Source organism: Ipomoea triloba, chromosome 7 (genome assembly GCF_003576645.1).
Source record: "Ipomoea triloba cultivar NCNSP0323 chromosome 7, ASM357664v1".
Classification (NCBI taxonomy): Eukaryota; Viridiplantae; Streptophyta; class Magnoliopsida; order Solanales; family Convolvulaceae; genus Ipomoea; species Ipomoea triloba.
Genome location: NC_044922.1, coordinates 1,247,888 through 1,266,019, shown reverse-complemented (window position 1 = coordinate 1,266,019; position 18,132 = coordinate 1,247,888). Strand labels below are relative to the sequence as shown.

General features: G+C 38.8%; 3 protein-coding genes and 1 pseudogene across 3 annotated transcripts; all 4 read right to left on the bottom strand.

Moving 5' to 3' along the window:
• Positions 1-33: 33 nt before the first annotated feature.
• On the bottom strand, positions 34-1,055 carry LOC116025392 (annotated as a pseudogene).
• On the bottom strand, positions 922-6,242 carry LOC116025907. The gene is made up of 6 exons (XM_031267284.1): positions 5,956-6,242; positions 3,136-5,483; positions 3,006-3,051; positions 2,017-2,796; positions 1,358-1,835; positions 922-1,154 (listed from the first exon to the last, which is right to left on the bottom strand). The coding sequence occupies exons 1-5, from the start codon at positions 6,065-6,067 to the stop codon at positions 1,444-1,446; spliced, it is 3,678 nt and encodes a 1,225-aa protein (XP_031123144.1). The 5' UTR covers positions 6,068-6,242; the 3' UTR covers positions 922-1,154; positions 1,358-1,443.
• Positions 6,243-6,950: 708 nt separating this feature from the next.
• LOC116026301 (U-box domain-containing protein 4-like) lies at positions 6,951-11,693 on the bottom strand. The gene is made up of 5 exons (XM_031267781.1): positions 11,522-11,693; positions 10,034-10,420; positions 9,683-9,796; positions 7,534-9,567; positions 6,951-7,365 (listed from the first exon to the last, which is right to left on the bottom strand). Exons 2-5 carry the CDS (start codon positions 10,304-10,306, stop codon positions 7,306-7,308), a joined length of 2,481 nt encoding a protein of 826 aa, XP_031123641.1. The 5' UTR covers positions 10,307-10,420; positions 11,522-11,693; the 3' UTR covers positions 6,951-7,305.
• A 1,695-nt stretch (positions 11,694-13,388) lies between these two features.
• Positions 13,389-17,446, bottom strand: LOC116025518 (signal recognition particle subunit SRP72-like). The gene is made up of 6 exons (XM_031266756.1): positions 17,262-17,446; positions 16,957-17,096; positions 15,954-16,306; positions 15,123-15,219; positions 14,742-15,029; positions 13,389-14,620 (listed from the first exon to the last, which is right to left on the bottom strand). The coding sequence occupies exons 1-6, from the start codon at positions 17,392-17,394 to the stop codon at positions 13,646-13,648; spliced, it is 1,986 nt and encodes a 661-aa protein (XP_031122616.1). The 5' UTR covers positions 17,395-17,446; the 3' UTR covers positions 13,389-13,645.
• Between the last annotated feature and the right edge of the window lie 686 nt (positions 17,447-18,132).

The following is an 18,132-nucleotide window of genomic DNA, read 5'->3' as shown; positions in this document are numbered from 1 at the left end:
TAACATGCAACAAGATTTCTTGACATTCATAAATAAAGTATAAATTGACAAGGTGTCATTTGAGCTTCTATTGATCATATGAGTTTCTCTTTTTCCAGATTTCAAAAAACCCTTTGATACCTGTGAAATAGGATTGTTTCTGCATATACAATTTCCATCATCACATTTACTAAAACCATTTCATCTCCTACCTGAAACACAGTAAGTTGTCCAAACTTTGTATCTATACATCATCAGCTTTTGGCTACATTGACATTCCTTTGGTTTCTAAAGCAGCCAAGAATGCCCTGTGCCTGCAGGAACCCGAAAACACAAGTCATCAGCGTTGAACATATATAATATATAAACATAAATATGCAGTCCAACTATCAGTTTAGACTTTGAGTTCAGATAGAGCACATGCTTCAAAATAAGAACATAAATTGTATGGTGCATTGTTGATACTTGATAGTTAGCATCAGACCTTTTCTTGTGCTCTAGGCGTGCCACATCGCGACAGGGATACTAATGGCGGGACAGCTCCAGCCCGGAGAGCCATAATGCAGTGGCGAACGCTGTTGGTGCAGAGTTGCATGAGAGCAGCAGCGGCGTGCTCCTTGACTCTTGCAGATCCCAGCTCGACAGCATCAACGAGGACGGAGATCCCTCCTTCCTGACCGATTGCTATTCTCCCGGGGTGAATGGAGGAAAGATTGGACAAGACAGCAACTGCTTTATCGATCAGAGCAGCTGAGGTGCTTTACCGCGCCTGCCTGCACAATTCGAGCCTTGTTCTATTGACAAGTTAAACAATGCTGTTGCTGCATCTTTCTTGCCCCTGGGGGTTCCGTTTCCCAGTAAGTTAACTAGCACATTTATTGCCCCAGACCTCCCGATCTTCATCTTACAGTCCTCGATAACAGATATGCTGAAAAGCGTGGCAGCAGCTTTTTCTTTAGCCTCGGGGCTGCCTGTCTCGAGGACATGAACCTGTCATGGTGGCGGTTCTGACTTCGATTTTCAGTTCTTCCTTCCCTTCCCTTGCTTGCTTCTGTCCTACTATGTGGAGTCCTCATACTTATCAAAAATGCTTCATCGCTCTCCCAATATTAGCAAAGCACCCCGGTTTAACACCAATTGCTAATCCAATTGCTTTAGCAACGTTCCCAAATCACCTATTCAACACAATTAACCAAATAAGTACACAATTTTGCCCATTCTTTACCAACATTCAAGCAACTTGTGCACTAAACATAGGATAAAATTAAGACAAATTAGCCCTTATCACCAATCAAATAACAAAAGACGAATCCTTGGAAAGTACAATATTAATACAAATTTAGAGACATATATTTGGCTAATAAGGCAACAAGTTTACCTTAAATTAATCCCAAGTTCACATAATCACATGTGATGATATTTCTTTCAATACATGTTTTCTTATTCTTATGCAAGAAGCTACTTTTATCTCATGTAACTCTCTGGAAACATCTTTTTTATCTTATGTAACTCTTTGACAACATCTTCCATATGCATTCGATCTAATGGCGATGTAGAAGCACAAGAGAGCCCGATTTTGAAGATGGAGAGGAAGAAACTATGCATATTGTCCTCTTCAATTTTCACCAAATTTCCATAAGTGTCCAACAATCTATCCTTTTCATGGATGCTTTCTAGGTATGCTAGAAGCAATGGGTCCACAATCTCCATCACTCGCTCTGGCAATGCTGTCGCAACATACTCATAGAGACTACGACATTTATCATTGGGTCGCTTTGCAGTGAACATTTCTAGCAAAAGAATTCCATAATTATATACATCTCCAAATGTTGATGCCTTTGCTCCTACCCCATATTCTAGATCCAAATGATTTGTCAAGAAAAACAAATTAAACCAAATGTCAAAATAAAACCTTCATTATAGTTTAGTAAGGAACTAAAACATAATTCCAAGTTTCTGGAAGTGATATGGATTTTCCTTTAGTTAGCTAGTTATGGAAATTTATGGAAAATTTGTAATTAATAATATGTTAATTACCTGGTGGAATGTAGCCTATGGACCCCTTTATTTCGACAATTCTAGTTTGTTCTCCAGACAAATCTTCCATTGTCGGTGAATAAAACATTGATAACCCAAAATCTCCAACATGAGCAGTTAAGTCTTCGTCAAGAAAAATGTTACTTGGCTTCAAATTACAATGAATAACAGGTGGTTTGTGATCATGGTGAAGATAATGCAATGCAGAAGCTACATCAATAGCAATGTTTAACCTTTGAATGACACTCAAAACATTTGTCCTTGCAGCAAAATGTGTATGCAACCATGAATCAAGATTCCCATTTTCCATGAACTCATAAACTAGAGCTTTGAATTTATTACCTTCGAAATCATAGCTTGAGCAGCATGCCAAATTTCGAACAAGATTTCTGTGGCGTATATTCCTTAGTATCTCACATTCTGAATGGAAGATCATTGAAGCACCGTTTTTTAGAAGGTCAAGAACCTTTACTGCAAAAGTTTGTTCCTCATGTTGCCTGAGTATACTATAAACTGTGCCAAAACTTTCACCTTTCTCAAGTTTTCCTCTGTAAACAGTGCTAAAACATCCATAACCAATCAAATTTGTGTTAGAGAAACCGTTGGTTGCTTTATACAACTGGTTGTAAGAGTTGTCGCAAAGCTTTTCAACCTCAGGTAGCATAGAGGATTTCCTCCTTTTGCGACTAACTGACTTTTTACTAATATCCCTTGAGAGTGCTAACCGGTCTGTAGAAGTCTGAAGAGACATCCTCCCAAGATTCACATGCTGCCCATCACCTGAAATTCCAAGCAAAAGAACTTGTGAAGAATAGAGATGAATCCTCTATTTGAATTGTACTATATGAAAAAGAACTTCTCCTAGGGGAACCTAAAGAGGGAGCTGAACCAGTTCATTAAGAGGTAGTTTGATTATGGCCGAAAACCATTTATCAACATAATCCAAAATAAGAGCTGAAATCATAGGCGGCAGATGGTTAGCACCAAACCTTCTCTATTGCAATACTCTCTTAAGTAGTTAAGAAGTCTCTGTGCCTGCAAGTAGACAAAACAAGTTATCAAAACAATGCAAATTAAGGACATGTCAAAATCATAAATGCTAGATGGTTGGCATCACACCAATTGTTGTGCTCTGGGGTTACTGCTGTGGGACAACACTATTAATGGAGAGACAGCTCCAAGCTGGAGAACCATATTGCAGCACTGCCTGTTGTCGGTGCATAATTGCAGGAGAGCAACAGCTGCATCCTCCTTAGCTCTTGAAGATCCCACCTTGAGAACCTCAACCAGAATAGGGATCCCTCCTTCTTGACAAATTTCTGAACTTCCCTCAGAAATGGAAGAAAGATTAGACAAAATACAAACTACTTCATCAACCATCCCAACATCAGGGTGCATCAACTCTATGAGGTACTTCACTGCACCTGCCTGCACAATACGATACTTGTGTTCATCAAGTATAGATAAGTAATACAAAGCTGTAGCTGCATCTTTCTTGCCCCTGGGAGTTCCATTTGCCAATAATTCAACAACAGCTTTTATTGCCCTACAAATCCTAACCTTAAATCCCTCAATATCTGACAAGTTGAAAAGAGTGGCAACAGAGGTTTCTTGAGCCTCTGGGCTCCCAGTTGAAAGGACACGAATCAGTGGTTCAATTGCATCAGCATCAACTATCCTGCACTTGTTGTTATCATTAGCTGACAAGTGCAGAAGTGCTATAACAGCACTTTCCTGTAATTTCGTGTCTACAGAATGCAGAAGGTTAATCAACAAGCTGATGGCACCATGGTTTGCAATCAAAATCTGGTTGTCCGTATTCAGACTGGCAAGCAATTGGAGTTCAGCTGCTGCATTTCTGAGCACATCAGTAGAAGTGACCTGCAAGTCCTCAACAAGCTTCTTAATATGATTCTCGACTTCCACACGATATGCCCTTGCTTCAGTGGCAGAGGAAGAAATCATTCTTGGAACAAGGCTTTCACATGCTCTGCGGAAAATTGACTGAAGATGAGATTGTAGCCCCACTGGGGATACGAAATAATAAACCTGATTTACATCACCAATAGCTGCACGTAAAATGCTTGAATTCCCTGAGCTTATACTTCCCTTTCCTGAGCCTGTCAGCCACTCTTCATAACTCTTACGAGAATTCCTCTCCATGTCAAAACTCAGCATATAACGTGGAATACCGTACAAAGATTCATCAGAAGAGAAACGGGGACGAGATGGAGATGATTCTCTTTGGATTGCACTATAATGGAATGAACTTTGCCTAAGGTCAGTTGAGATTGTTGAAAGAGGTGATACAGAGATATAGCCCTGAGTATGAACTGAGCTCATACTTTTGTACCTATCTTGAGAACTCTCAAGAGACATAATCTCATCATCAAACCACAGCTCATTACAAGCTATTATGGGCAAAAATTCTCCAGAACACGAATGGGGACGAGACAGAGATGATCCCTCTCCTTGATATGCACTAGAAGAGATCGAACTATTCCTAGAAACATGCAGGGCGCAAGATGAATCAGGTGATGCAGAGGTGGTTTGATTATGGCCTTGCTGGGAGTCTTCAGCAGCAGATGACACATTATTCATCAATGCTCCAAAAGAGATCGAACTAGTCCTAGAAACACGTGGAGTGCAAGATGAAGCAGGTGATGCAGTGGTGGTTTGATTAAGGCCTTGCTGGGAGTTTTCATTAGCAGATGACGCATGGTTCATCAATGGAAATGTAGAAAATTGGCTAACCGAGATTGCCAATCCGTCTTCAAACCTCTTAAGTAGCATCCTCTCAGTATCAAACCCCTGCGCATCACCTGAAATTATGGGTAAAGATTCCCCATAACATGGATGGGGATGAGACAAAGATGACCCCTCTCCTAGATGTGCAGCAGAAGAGATCGAACCAATCCTAGAAACACATGGAGTGCAAGATGAAGCAGGTGATGCAGTGGTGGTTTGATTATGGCCATGCTGGGAGTCTTCATCAGCAGATGACATATTGCTCATCAATGAAAGCATAGAAAAATGGCTATCTGAGTTTTCCAGTGCACCTTCAGAACTCTTAACAGACATTATCTCGTCACTAAACCCCTGCTCATCGCCTGCAATTGTGGGAAAAAGTTCCCCATCACACAAGTGGGGATGAGATGGGGATGATCCTTCTCCTTGAAATGAACCAGAAGAGATTGAACTATTCCTAGTAACACATGGAGTGAAAGATGAAACAGGTGATGCATAGATGGTTTGATTATGGCCTTGCTGGGAGTCTTCATCAGCAGATGACACCGAGTTTGGCAATCCATCTTCAGAACTCTTAAGTGAAATCCTCTCAATATCAAACCTCAACTCATTACCAGCATTTCTGGGCAAAGACTCCTCTGATAACAAACTGGTTTGAGATGGAGAAAATGTGCCTCTTTGAATTGAGCTTGAAGGGCTTGAATTTTTCCTAGGGGAACCTAAACAGTAATTTAAATCAGGTGTTCATGATTTCACAGGCACAATAACAGAAGAAGGTTTGCTTCTAACAGGTTGAGAAAGTAGAGAAAGTATAGATGAAGATACTAAAATGTAATAGAGTCAGTAGTACTAAAAAAAAAAAAAAATCAAATCAGTAACTTATATTTAGTACATGATATGATGCATAAGATCGACCCATAACTAAGATAAGAGGTTTGAATAGAAACTCATAAAGCAAGAAAAATAATGACATAATCTAAACAATCATCATTTTGCTCCCTCACTAATGCTTTGGATTTTTGTTGTTGGAAGTTATTGTTAAAAAATGTATATGCACAAAAATAAGGGCTCTCTTATCTGGTATTTGAGGAGGTTATGCGATTGCGAGTATGTATGAATCACATTCTTCAGATATGCAAAGAGCATTATATGAATTATATACATAATAATTTAAAAAATGATGATTTTTACTTGTGGAGAGGTGATTTTCTCCTCGACTCCGGAAAAATGAGCGATGATGCAATAACTTCTTCACCGCGAAGAATAGGCCGCCGCGGCCGCCGTTGCCGTCGCCACCAGACATGTTGTGCTTGAGCTGAGCTTCGAATCCGAAGAAAACCTACGAGCAGATTTTGAGGTAGAAGCCACGAAGAATCGTTTCCACTATATACACTGGAAAGCATCCCCTCCATTAACTGTTTTCTGGTAAATTTCTTCATACTTTCCAGAGCTTTTCGGTATGAACTCAGTGAATGTGGCGTTTCTCTGTCCAAATAATTGGCAATGGCAAAGTGTAAAATGTCTAGCGGTTGACTGGAAGTCTTTGGCACCGTGTTTCTTTCTCCATCTTTTTTATATAGGACGAAAAATTATCTTTGTTGCATGAGGTAGCTTTCCATTTTGTGAATCGATCTGCGAATGGTGTAATCTATTTTGTTGTCCGGAAAATTGTCAGATTGTGGAGAATGGGTTGATACTCCTCCCCTTTATCTTGGTGAATTGCTTTTCGATGATTTAAGTCTTTCTTCTCAAAAAAAACTTAAATATGTGTTTCATCTCAATTAAAATGATAAGTTGATAATTAGATTACACATTTATTTGTGTTTATATATTGTATGTTTGCTAAATGCTAATAAGTTATTTTTCATGTGAGACTCATTACAAATATTTACATTAAAATTTTGAACGTCAGAGTAAAAAATAAAAGTACACCTAATATTTTTCTGAGTGTCGCGTTTCTTTGATTTATGAAAAAAAATTTGGGTAACAAATTGTGAATAAGGACGCAGAATCGAGCTTGGCAACCGTAGTGTAAGAATTACATTCGATGTGGTAAGCTTCTTGTAGGCACCGAACACCATCACAAATCACGTCGTGATAGAGTGTGGGGCGAGAGATTCCGATGAAATAAATTAATATAATTGTCCGTAACTAGCAGGCATATATTAAAATCAATAGACTCTCTCTTCAGAGTTAAACTTCAAATTTTATATTCTCGTACTTAAAAAATTACAAGTTCAATTTCTGTCGACACTACTCTATTCTTGTACAAAGAAAAAATGCATTCAACTTCCTTTTTTCCTTACATGCAACAAGATTTCTTGACATTCATAAATAAAGTATAAATTGACAAGGTGCCATTTGAGCTTCTATTGATCATATGAGTTTCTTTTTTTTCCAGATTTCAAAAAACCCTTTGATACCTGTGAAATAGGATTGTTTCTGCATATACAATTTCCATCATCACATTTAATTTACTAAAACCATTTCATCTCCTACCTGAAACACAGTAAGTTGCCCAAACTTTGTATCTATACATCATCAGCTTTTGGCTACATTGACATTCCTTTGGTTTCTAAAGCAGCCAAGAATGCCCTGTGCCTGCAGGAACCCGAAAACACAAGTCATCAGCGTCGAGCATATATAATATATAAACATAAATGTGCAGTCCAACTATCAGCTTAGACTTTTAGTTCAGATCAGATAAAGCACATGCTTCAAAATAAGAACATAAATTGTATGGTACATTGTTGATAGTTAGCATCAGACCTTTTCTCGTGCTCTAGGCGTGCCACATCGCGACAGGGATACTAATGGCGGGACAGCTCCAGCCCGGAGAGCCATATTGCAGTGGCGAACGCTGTTGGTGCAGAGTTGCATGAGAGCAGCAGCGGCGTGCTCCTTGACTCTTGCAGATCCCAGCTCGACGGCATCAACCAGGACGGAGATCCCTCCTTCCTGACCGATTGCTATTCTCCCGGGGTGAATGGAGGAGAGATTGGACAAGACAGCAACCGCTTTGTCAATCAGCGCGGCTGCAGGGTCCATCAGCTCTATGAGGTGCTTTACGGCGCCTGCCTGCACAATTCGAGCCTTGTTTTCGTGAAGTATTGACAAGTTAAACAATGCTGTTGCTGCATCTTTCTTGCCCCTCGGAGTCCCGTTTCCCAGCAAGTTAACTAGGGCGTTTATTGCCCCGGACCTCCCGATCTTCATCTTACAGTCCTCGATGACAGATATGCTGAAAAGCGTGGCAGCAGCGTTTTCTTTAGCCTCGGGGCTGCCTGTCTCGAGGACATGAACCAATGGCTCAATTGCATCAGCCTTTGCAATTGCATACTTGTTGTTGTCGTTAATCGACAAATTGAGGATTGCTGTGACAGCATTTTCCTGGACTATCGTGTCTTCCGAATGCAGCAGGCTAACCAACGCGCTGATAGCACCAAAATTGGCAATCACGACTCGATTGTCCATGTCAAGCTTGGCAAGGAACCGAAGCTCAGCTGTTGCATTTCTCTGCACATCAATTGAAGGCGTCTTCAAGTCCTCGACGAGCTTCCTAGCTTTTTCCTCGACTTCCACGAGATCAGCCCTCGTTTCAGTTGCAGAAGAGGAAACTATTCTTGGGAAAAACCTCTCACACTGTCTGCTCCATTTCGGGATACAATGAGGTCTTGTCACCGGTGTGGACGATAACTCTGACTCGATCCTCGAGGCAGCCAGGGCAGAAGCAGGCTGAGATCCTGATGCAACCTCCACCGAGGCATCAGAAGAGTCATTAGTCCCCGAAGACGTCTCATTGCCGTCACTACTCGTGACTGAAAAACTCGAATGGCTTAGCGTGCTGGGTGCAGAGGTAGTTCGATTATGGCCCTGACGAGAATCTTTTTCAGCTAATGCCTTTGAAGATAGCAGCATCGAAAAGTGGCCACCCGAGTTCATACTTCTAGCTCCCGAGCTTGCCAGCTTGTCTTCGTAGCTCTTTAGTGGCATCCTCTCCACATCCGACCCAACCGCATTACCTACAATTCCAGGCAAACATTCCTCCGAAGATGAACAAGAATGAGACGAAGATGGTGCCTCACTTTGAACTCCACTAGACGATAACAAACTTTTCCTAGGGGAACCTGCAGAACGAGCTGAATCAGGTGATGAAACGTTATTCTCCATTGGATCGGGCGAGATATGGTTATCCCTAGGCGCGCCACATTTCAAAAGCGCCACGACCGAAGAAGGCTGGTTGGAGTTCAAAGACTGGACCGGATCAGGCAGCTTTACATTGTTGTTCACACACCAATTCTCAATCAGTGCCTTAACAGTGTAATTAGGAATGAGATTCGTGTGTGCCAGAGCTTGTCGTGTCTTAGGGCAGACAACGAGGCCGAGATCAATCCACTGACGAATGAAGGCACGCTCGTACGTCTGTCCAGACGCAACAATCACCGGGTCAGTCATTAGCTCAAGCGAGAGCGAACAACAAAAATCAGCAGGTATTGGCACGGGGGAACATTTCTCGGACTGTTTCATCGTGACAAGGTGGTTGTGCATACGAGTAACGAGAGCCACGATCTGTTCAATATATTCAACTTCATCAAACCTATCGGCTTGTTCAGCATTCTCCTTCAATTTTTCGAGGGACACAAGCTCGATAAGAAGCTCCTGGTTCGAGTTTAACCTCATATAGTCTGCAATTTTGGCCAAACTATCCAACGTCACTCCAGGACTTTCCACATCTTTTACCGCTTTACTGATTCTCGTAGACAATAGTTCATAATCCATAGATTCAATTTTCAGTACACAACGCTGCAATTCATACACATAATATCCAACATAAAGAGCTCGAAAAGGAATTCTTACAAATCGATAAAAGAATGGAAGCAAATGTTGTAACTAAGAATCTGCCCAGAATAGCACTAACCTCAACAGATGCCAAACTCGATTCACGAAGGCATCCATTAGAAGACACGAGCAGCTCAATAACTGCCAGGCTGCACGTTCGAACTTTTGCAATCAACGACTCGGCTTGCAGAACCTGTATGCCCATACATCAGCAAAATAGAAATAACATAAGGTTGAGAAAGTAGCTATGAACAGATACTACATTGTAACAGAGTCAGTAGTACTAAAAAAAAAAAAAAGAAATAACATAGTATCTATAGGTCTTTTTGTTTAAGTAGTGTAGCGGATCTATCTTAAAGAGTTCCTCTTCATTATCATATCTGGAAAGTATTTAAAAGGCTTAATGAAAAGCATAGATATAAAGACGTACAAAATAGACTTTACTGTTCAATATTTGCCAGGTCTCAAACAGCTCCTGCAGTTCATCAATTGCATGACTCAGTTCCACATACGCCTTCTGGAGCCGTTCAGAAGATATTTCATTATCAACAACGCCATTAAGAACTGTCTTTAACGGCTTCAATATGTCTTCAGTCTCCTGATAGTATTTATGAAACAACTCGAGATTTAAGCTTGGTAGTGATGCTAGAAGGAAAAAGTCAGAGATGTTGTCGAGAAGCAGATCTAGTAAAGGAATCCCCATCCCACGTGTTTCTAGGAGAGCGAAAACCCTCAGCAAAGAGATGCAGTATCAATTTGCGGTATCAATATTGGAGCACACGTCCTATAGAAGTTGCAAAATTCATGCATAAAGTACCTGGAAAATTCACCACTGAAGAGTATTAGTTTGCAGTTTCCACAACATAAAGAAAACTCGAAAACTTGGATAGGGGTGAACAAAAACCATTAGCATCAACAATTATTTTAAACAATTCAAAGATGCTGGAGCTAATGCTTAGTCAGGCAAAAAAAGACCCGAGCTAAAAACTAGAATAGATAAACAGCGAGAGGCAATGATTGTAAACAATAACGAGAAAAGTGATTGAACAAACAATAAAAAAGAAACCAACACAAAAACACACAGCAGCCAGAGATAGCACATTTAAACTATACGAAAATTCGACATTAAGGTATCATATCCTCAACAAGTTTCATAAATGGTGAAATTTTTTTACGCAATTATAAGCACCGCAATCATGCTGCATAGGATCAGTGGTGCTGCATCAAGTCATAACCCGATAACGATGCTAAGGAGTAAGGACTAAGGACACTACTCTACCCAATGCCAATGCATTTTAATAAATTTACTTAACCAAATACAACAAGAATGCCAAAAAAAAAAAAAAAAAACACAGAAGGGTCCTCTAAAGAACCAAGCATAAGAACAATTTCACCAGACAGCAAAAGTACACACAACCTAAGATGAGTGGATTTTACATCAACTTATAAGCTAACCCCCCACCCACCCACCCCACCCCCACCCCATATTTTACCTATCACTACCCAGTACCCAACTACCCACCATTCTTCACCCTTCCACTGTTGCCAGTAAGCATTAGTTCCAAGATCAGCAAATTATTTTCTCCCTAAAAAAAAATTACAAAAAAAGTCATAAAGACTGCAGCTTTTTTCCATGAAATCCAACCAACAAGCTTCAAAATTCAATAACATTTATCTATCAATTCAACCACCATGGTCAAATTTGACCGGGTACATTTCCAGTTGGTCTGGGAATTCACAAACTACAATACACACACAGAATAAAAAGGGGGGAAAACCCCATACCCATCTCTGAAAACACCGGAGTCTTGATAACACTACACACAAAACAGTTTAACAAAGTGGACTCCATATAGATAAAAAAAAAAAAAACCATATCAACACAAGAAGAAGAAGAAGAATGGAATTGAGAACTTACAGAAGTGAGAAATGGGGAATCGTGAGCAGGGGGCGATGGAAGGAAGAGAAATGAAAGGCGGAGAGATGATTGGAGACAGAGTCAAGAGTTTGATTTCTGGAGTACATAAAGATCATAAATTCAGAACACACTATAACGACCTCTTCTCGTGTTTTGCTCCTTTTGCCGCGTTCAAATTTCTAGTCCTTTATTTGACTTCAACGTTTATTCGATCTTTTAAAACTTAGACATTTTCTTCGAATTACCTTTGATTTCCTTTAAAATTAGAGATTTTTCATTATGCTAGTGTATAGTTTCTTCTAGTTTTTATTCTATGGTTTACTCTACGTCATGTTTTGATTCATCTAGAATCTTTCTATTAGATCAAAGAATGGGTTTTGATTTGTTATGATTACCTAAATGTGCCTAATCCTAGCCTACAAAAGGTCACAATAACATAAATTAGTTTAAATTGTACAACAAAATTCGTAGCCGCTACATAAATGTGTGCTCTATGTGAAATCAGCATTCTGATTTAAGCTGAAAAAGAATCATATGAGTGTAAATCAGCCTAAGTTATTCATATCCGATCGCTTCAAACTAAAGAAGTCAATATACGGTTTTTACGATTAATCAAATTTGAAATCTTGTACTTTCTCTATTTAATTTTATGTGTCTGATTCGATTAACGGAACTTGAATGAAGTTATTTTTAATTCAGTTTTTCATAATGATTACTTATTAGTTATTACCCATCGATCAACATTAGACAGCAACTCAAGTTGGATGCATCTACCACCATGTCCAAGCAAATGAAATTAATAGCTTGAGTAAAACAAACAAAAAAAACTACATTAAACAAGGGTGAACAACGCCACAAACTCGGTAAAACAAGTGATTTGACTGCTTCATGAGGAAACTCTAATTTAAAAATAAAAATAAAAAATCATTATGCTTGACATATAACACAAGAAAACTATTCATAAAAACCATTAGTATCAATTAAATATACAACATACACCGAAAGGAGTGACCAAGTAAGTAAAATATAATTCATGTACCTAAATATCACAAGTTTTATTTTTGCCAATCTTTCTGGGCCGAACCTATTGCATGGGATCTTTCTGATGCGATTTACCTTTCCTGTGTGGTTCGTAAATTATTATACAAGAACGAGATTTACTCAATGTATATTATTGAATATTGATTACAAATTAATCTCGTCATCTAAAAAAAGTTTGTGTAAACAATTAGTTCAACAACCATAGAATTCTTAATTTTCCAAAAAGAATAAAAAAAGGAAATCAATCTCTTTTTTTTTGGTCAGCTTGACAATAACTGGTTTGACGGAGCACAAAAAGTTTTAAAGCGAGGATGGTCATGAAACGACCAAACAGGGAAAACGACTTTTTCCAGATACAATAACGGGTCAATTGTCGTTGTTTACATTATATTCATCTCAGCTGTAAACACTAAACAACACGAGATTAGAATGCCATTGGCTATATTTCTTAAAATTTTGAAAAATATTTTTTAAAAATAATTTTTTTTTGCAAACTTTTAAAAATAATTTATAAAAAAAAAAATTATTTTTTCAGAAAACATTTTCATTCTTTGATGTTGAGTTCAAAGTAAGAAAAATGTCATTTTTTGTGTGGTTCATTTTTCAGAAAAATGAATATAAATATATTACGGAGTACAAAGTTATTTATTACTCCGTAATTATTACAACTAAACATTCATCAATCACCATGCAAACTAAATATTTATTGTATTTAATTCATCCAATTTGTGATCATGGATAAGCAAATATTTGTGCCAAAAGTTGAGTGTGGTGAAAGAAGCTACCTTGCAGAGTCTAGTGCAATTGACACAACAATGAACAATCATAGGGCAGATAGAAGCAGAATAACAGAAACTAAAAGTGACAAAAGTTCAATGAAAGAAGAAATAAACACAAAATTTACGGCTCATTCCTTTGACAAGATCACTACCGGTTAGTTGATTCAAGAAAACAAAAAATTTAGAGAAGGTTGATTCCAAGCTAACTTGCAATAGGTAAATTTAGTCTCTGATCCAATTGTGCAAGGGAAAATGCAATGAAGTATGCCCAAAATGAATATTAACCTTCAAGTGGGGTGTTCGGTTACTTCCTTGATTTCTTCTTGGATGACTTGGAGGTCTTTGGTTGGTCGGCATTGGAGTTCTGTGAGGCTCCTTTGGGATTGGCAGTTGGATTTGGTTTCGATGTGCTGCTACTGGAAGCTTCTTTGGCCACTGCGCCTTGTGAGCCTCTTATTTGTGCTGCTCTTTTGTCCTTTCTCTTCGGTCTATAGCTGGACCTCTCTCTCTTTGGAAGCCAGCGCTCTGGATCCGGTGGGGGACCTGGATTTGCGGGATCAAATCCTTTAGGGTATCTAGGCTTTCTCTTTCTCTTCTTCTTTGGTTTCTCCTTGCTCTTGGTTTCATATGCTTCGGCTACACTAAGAGTAGGACCACTACCAACACCCTTGGCACCAGAAGTTTTCTCCAAACTATCAATATCAACCGCCTTCAAACCAGGGAGTGGTTTCAGCTGCTTTTCGTAAGCTTCTGCTTTTTCAACATCAGATTGAGCAGTTGTCTGGATCAACCCGACCAAAGCCTCTATACTTCCGTGGCTTTTAACCAGCTTCTCATATAGCCGGGCAGCCTCTTCCTTCCGCCCATGCCTGAGTTTGAATGCAGCAGCCTCTTGCATGATGATATCAAGCTTATTGTCTTCAGTCATGGCATTTGACCACCACTCAATTGCAGCATTAAACACTAAATCAGCACCATCAATATCCCCAGCCCGTTCTTTGAGAGTAACAAGGGTGGCAACAGTCGCGGGCTTGTGTTGAATATCAGATAATTTACCAAGGGAGTCAGCTGCAACTTGGTGGTGGCCAGCAGCTGCAGCAACCTGTGCCCTTGCAAGCAAGACAACCTTGGACTTATTTGGAAACTTCTCTGCAAATTGCCCTAGTACTTCTTCAGCTTTAGCTGCCTTGTTTTCCCTTACATGTACAGCAGCTTGAAGAAGTAAAGGGATTATGCTATCAGGAAATATTCTGGGCAATGCAGCTACAAGTTCTCGAGCCTGTAAGTTTTTAGTAATCAGAAAAATACACTCTTCAGTCTTCAACACACATTTTTGAAAATTAATAGCAGCTGAGTGGGAAAAAAAATGAGCATAAGATACAAGAAACAAGATGTATGACCTGGTCCATTTTATTAGAATGAAGTAGCAATAGCACCCAATTGGTATATATTGCTTCCCTTTGCTTTGGTGAAAGCTTCAAGTCAAGTCCTCGGGCAAGCTGGAAGCGCAATGGTCCATCATTTTTCTCTATTAGCTTATCGATCTTCCTCAGACTATCAGAAACATCTTTAGGTCCCTTCAAAGCAATAAGGTTATTTATTGCGACTGCAAGTGAAGAGTCATCCGCCAAATTTCGTTTGATAAGACCAATATAAGATTCAAGCGCTTCTTCTCTGTTTCCAAGAATCTGAGGAGAAAAAATCCATCCCATATAAATGCAACTTAATTAAGGGAAGAAAATTGTGGAAAAGTCCTTGCATATGCTATACCATCATTCTACCTTCTGAACAAATGCCAATTGAACAGCTATAGGCGCCAATTCCATTTCAATATCTTCATCAGCTAGATTCTCTTCCATTAGTGATTCCTGACCAATTCTGCAAAAGTTAACACCAGCACCTAACTGGTTTTAGCTCAAGGTACTTGTTCACCAGTAATAAAGCATTGAGATTGGAAAACTTTAAGAAATTAAAGATGTAACACTTCCCTCAAAGACACAACATGCAAATCTGTACCTTCAGACTAGCACAATCTATGGAATAAGATTTTTATTATGTTTTCATACTGTAGGTGTCAATACTAAAAACTTTACAAAATACTACATAAAAAGCCAAAATGTCACCTAATAAAAAGGAAGAGGATCATGGGAGCACCATGTGTGTTTGCACCCTGATTACCAGAAATATCTAAAAGCATTAATGCTGAAGCTAGTTTTGGGGGCTCTCAAGCACTCTAATGGGTAAATTTTAGTCAACATAAAGTTGAATCCCAATTTGATAGACCAGATTTCTATACCAAGGGATTGGATTAGATACAACTCCGTTTTTCTCTGAATGAATTCATAGTTGAGAGCCTCAATCAAACAAGTTTGTCCACATTTAGGTTTTTCATTATGGTAGTATAAGAATATTATATATATATATATATATATATATATATATATATATATATAATCTTATAGATTCTTACAAGTGTTAGGGTTAATAAAAGCAGAAGCAGTTCTAATATTCCAAAATCCAAAGTCAGCTTTTGTCATTGCATCATAGAGGTCGGTCACATGTGCACACATGATCGCAAGAAAAAGAAAAGGCTTTGGAGACAGTTGTATTACCTTCGTGCTGACAGTAGCAGTTGCTCAGCATCCTTGTATTTCTGTCTTTCAATTAATGAGCACGCAGTGTTAAATGCCAACTCAAAACTGCTAGTTGGCTTAACTCTGAGAGAGTCCAAAATTCCCTGCACTTCAGGAGCCCTTCCAGCAGAAACCAAGGCAGCAACAATATTTATCTCTAGCGAGTCTATCTTGGACCTCTGGAGTTTATGATAAATATCAACACACTCATCTGCTTTTCCTAGACGATATAAAATCTGACATTCCAATAGCATTTTTTCAGAATTTTCCTCTTGCCCCTTCAGAGTCTCCAAAGCTTCATCCAACTTGTTTTGTCGATATAAGCAATATGCCTTGAAAAGAATAGCATATTAATATCAGAGGTAAAACAGCATGCTTCGATAAGAGAAAAAGAATAAAGTGCATTGGAACCCGCACTCCTTTCACCGTTAGTCCATAGTCTCCACTTTCAATATTACAATGGGCTGAATTACTCAAATGCTTTCAATTCTTAATTTTTGAGAGGATGAGAACATTGAGAGAATATGCAGAGATTATTGAACTAAGGGAGGTGAATCCTATTCAAGACAACTGTTAGTTACAATGCATTCACTTCTTAACACATTCATTCTGTTTTACTAATACTGCAAGTTTTAATTTGATACAAATAAAGAAATTTACTTTTTAAAAAGTTTCTCCAAAATTATGCAAATTTACTAAATTTCCTAATCATCTTAAGCTGCAGCAATCAGATATATGTTTCTCTGGGTTCTTTTGGACCATATAATAAGCACATAAAGTGATAGTGTGGCCTCATTTTGTTACATTCATTGACAATTCAGGCTTCAGTACTCCATTACTCCACGAAAAAGAAAAAGAAGCTATAATGAGTAAAAAAATTACACATTTCTAGAGTAACCGTCGATTTTGCAGTGAAATAGACTGAATTCTAATCACCTTTCCCCACAAATGCACAAAACAAAAAACAGTAATTATTAATTACCTTGAAGAAGGTGAAATCTATAGAAGACTTCTTGGAACTATCCTGGATACTCGCAAGAGCTACATCTACGCTGTCATCTTTTATTAATGCCACTATTTTACACCGAATTGCATCCTCATCCCCAGGCGCAGCAGCAAGGACTTCAATCGAACAGAAATGAGCAAATCAGCAAATAAAATTGAATTCAGAGATCAATTATCCCACAACGAATGCATATAACCGATCTGCATTTCTGCACGCATATACAAAACAGAAAAAAACAAACAAAACGTATATTTACGCAAGCTCAGTGAAATCGAACAGACTTTGATCCGCAACTTTGACGGCTTGTTGGTATTCCGATCGTTCGATGTGCCGATTAAGAGTCGTGAACAGATCCTCCAAGGCGACGGCCGGCGCAGCCGCCGTCGACGGCTTCGGTTTCGGTTTCGGAGCCATCGGAAAACAGCAGTCTCTGAATTCAGCGCAGCCCTTGTCCAAGCATATACTAGTCCGCTACAATATCAAGAGGTTAATTTCAACTCAGAAGAGAAAATCAGATTTTTGGTTTGTAATTGGGCTTGTGTGGATTTGTTTATTGGGCTTGTCTTAAACTAGAAGAAAAACCGATTTAGTTTTGGGCCTCACAATGACATCCACCTGGACCTTGAATTACTATGTTTTGGGCCTCGGCCCTCAGGCCCTCAATCAGTTGAACCAAAAGATAGTACAATTGTTATACCATCATATTGTATTGATACAAAAAAATTGTACCTTCAGTCAATACATTATGTATCTACGGTTTACAGTTTTTGTACATATAAACAAATAACTTGATAATTACTGACACATAATATGATAACTACATGTACAGAAACAGTTAATACAGAATGTGTCAACTACAGATCTATAATATAAATGTTATTTTTGGACCAGGGTCTACAATACAAGGTAGATCCTGATCCATGGTATAATTTGCCAACATAGTATTAGCCATGGCCCACGGTCATGGTATAATTTGCCAACATAGTATTTGCAACCGTTATTGCATGGATCATGATTCACACACCTATGAATCACAATTTAAAAACAACGTCGTTTTGGGCTATTTTTTTTTTATTGCGACCCGCTACAACATATATTTTTATAACTCATGATGTATATTATTCGAAAGTATAATGTACATTATTCTAAATC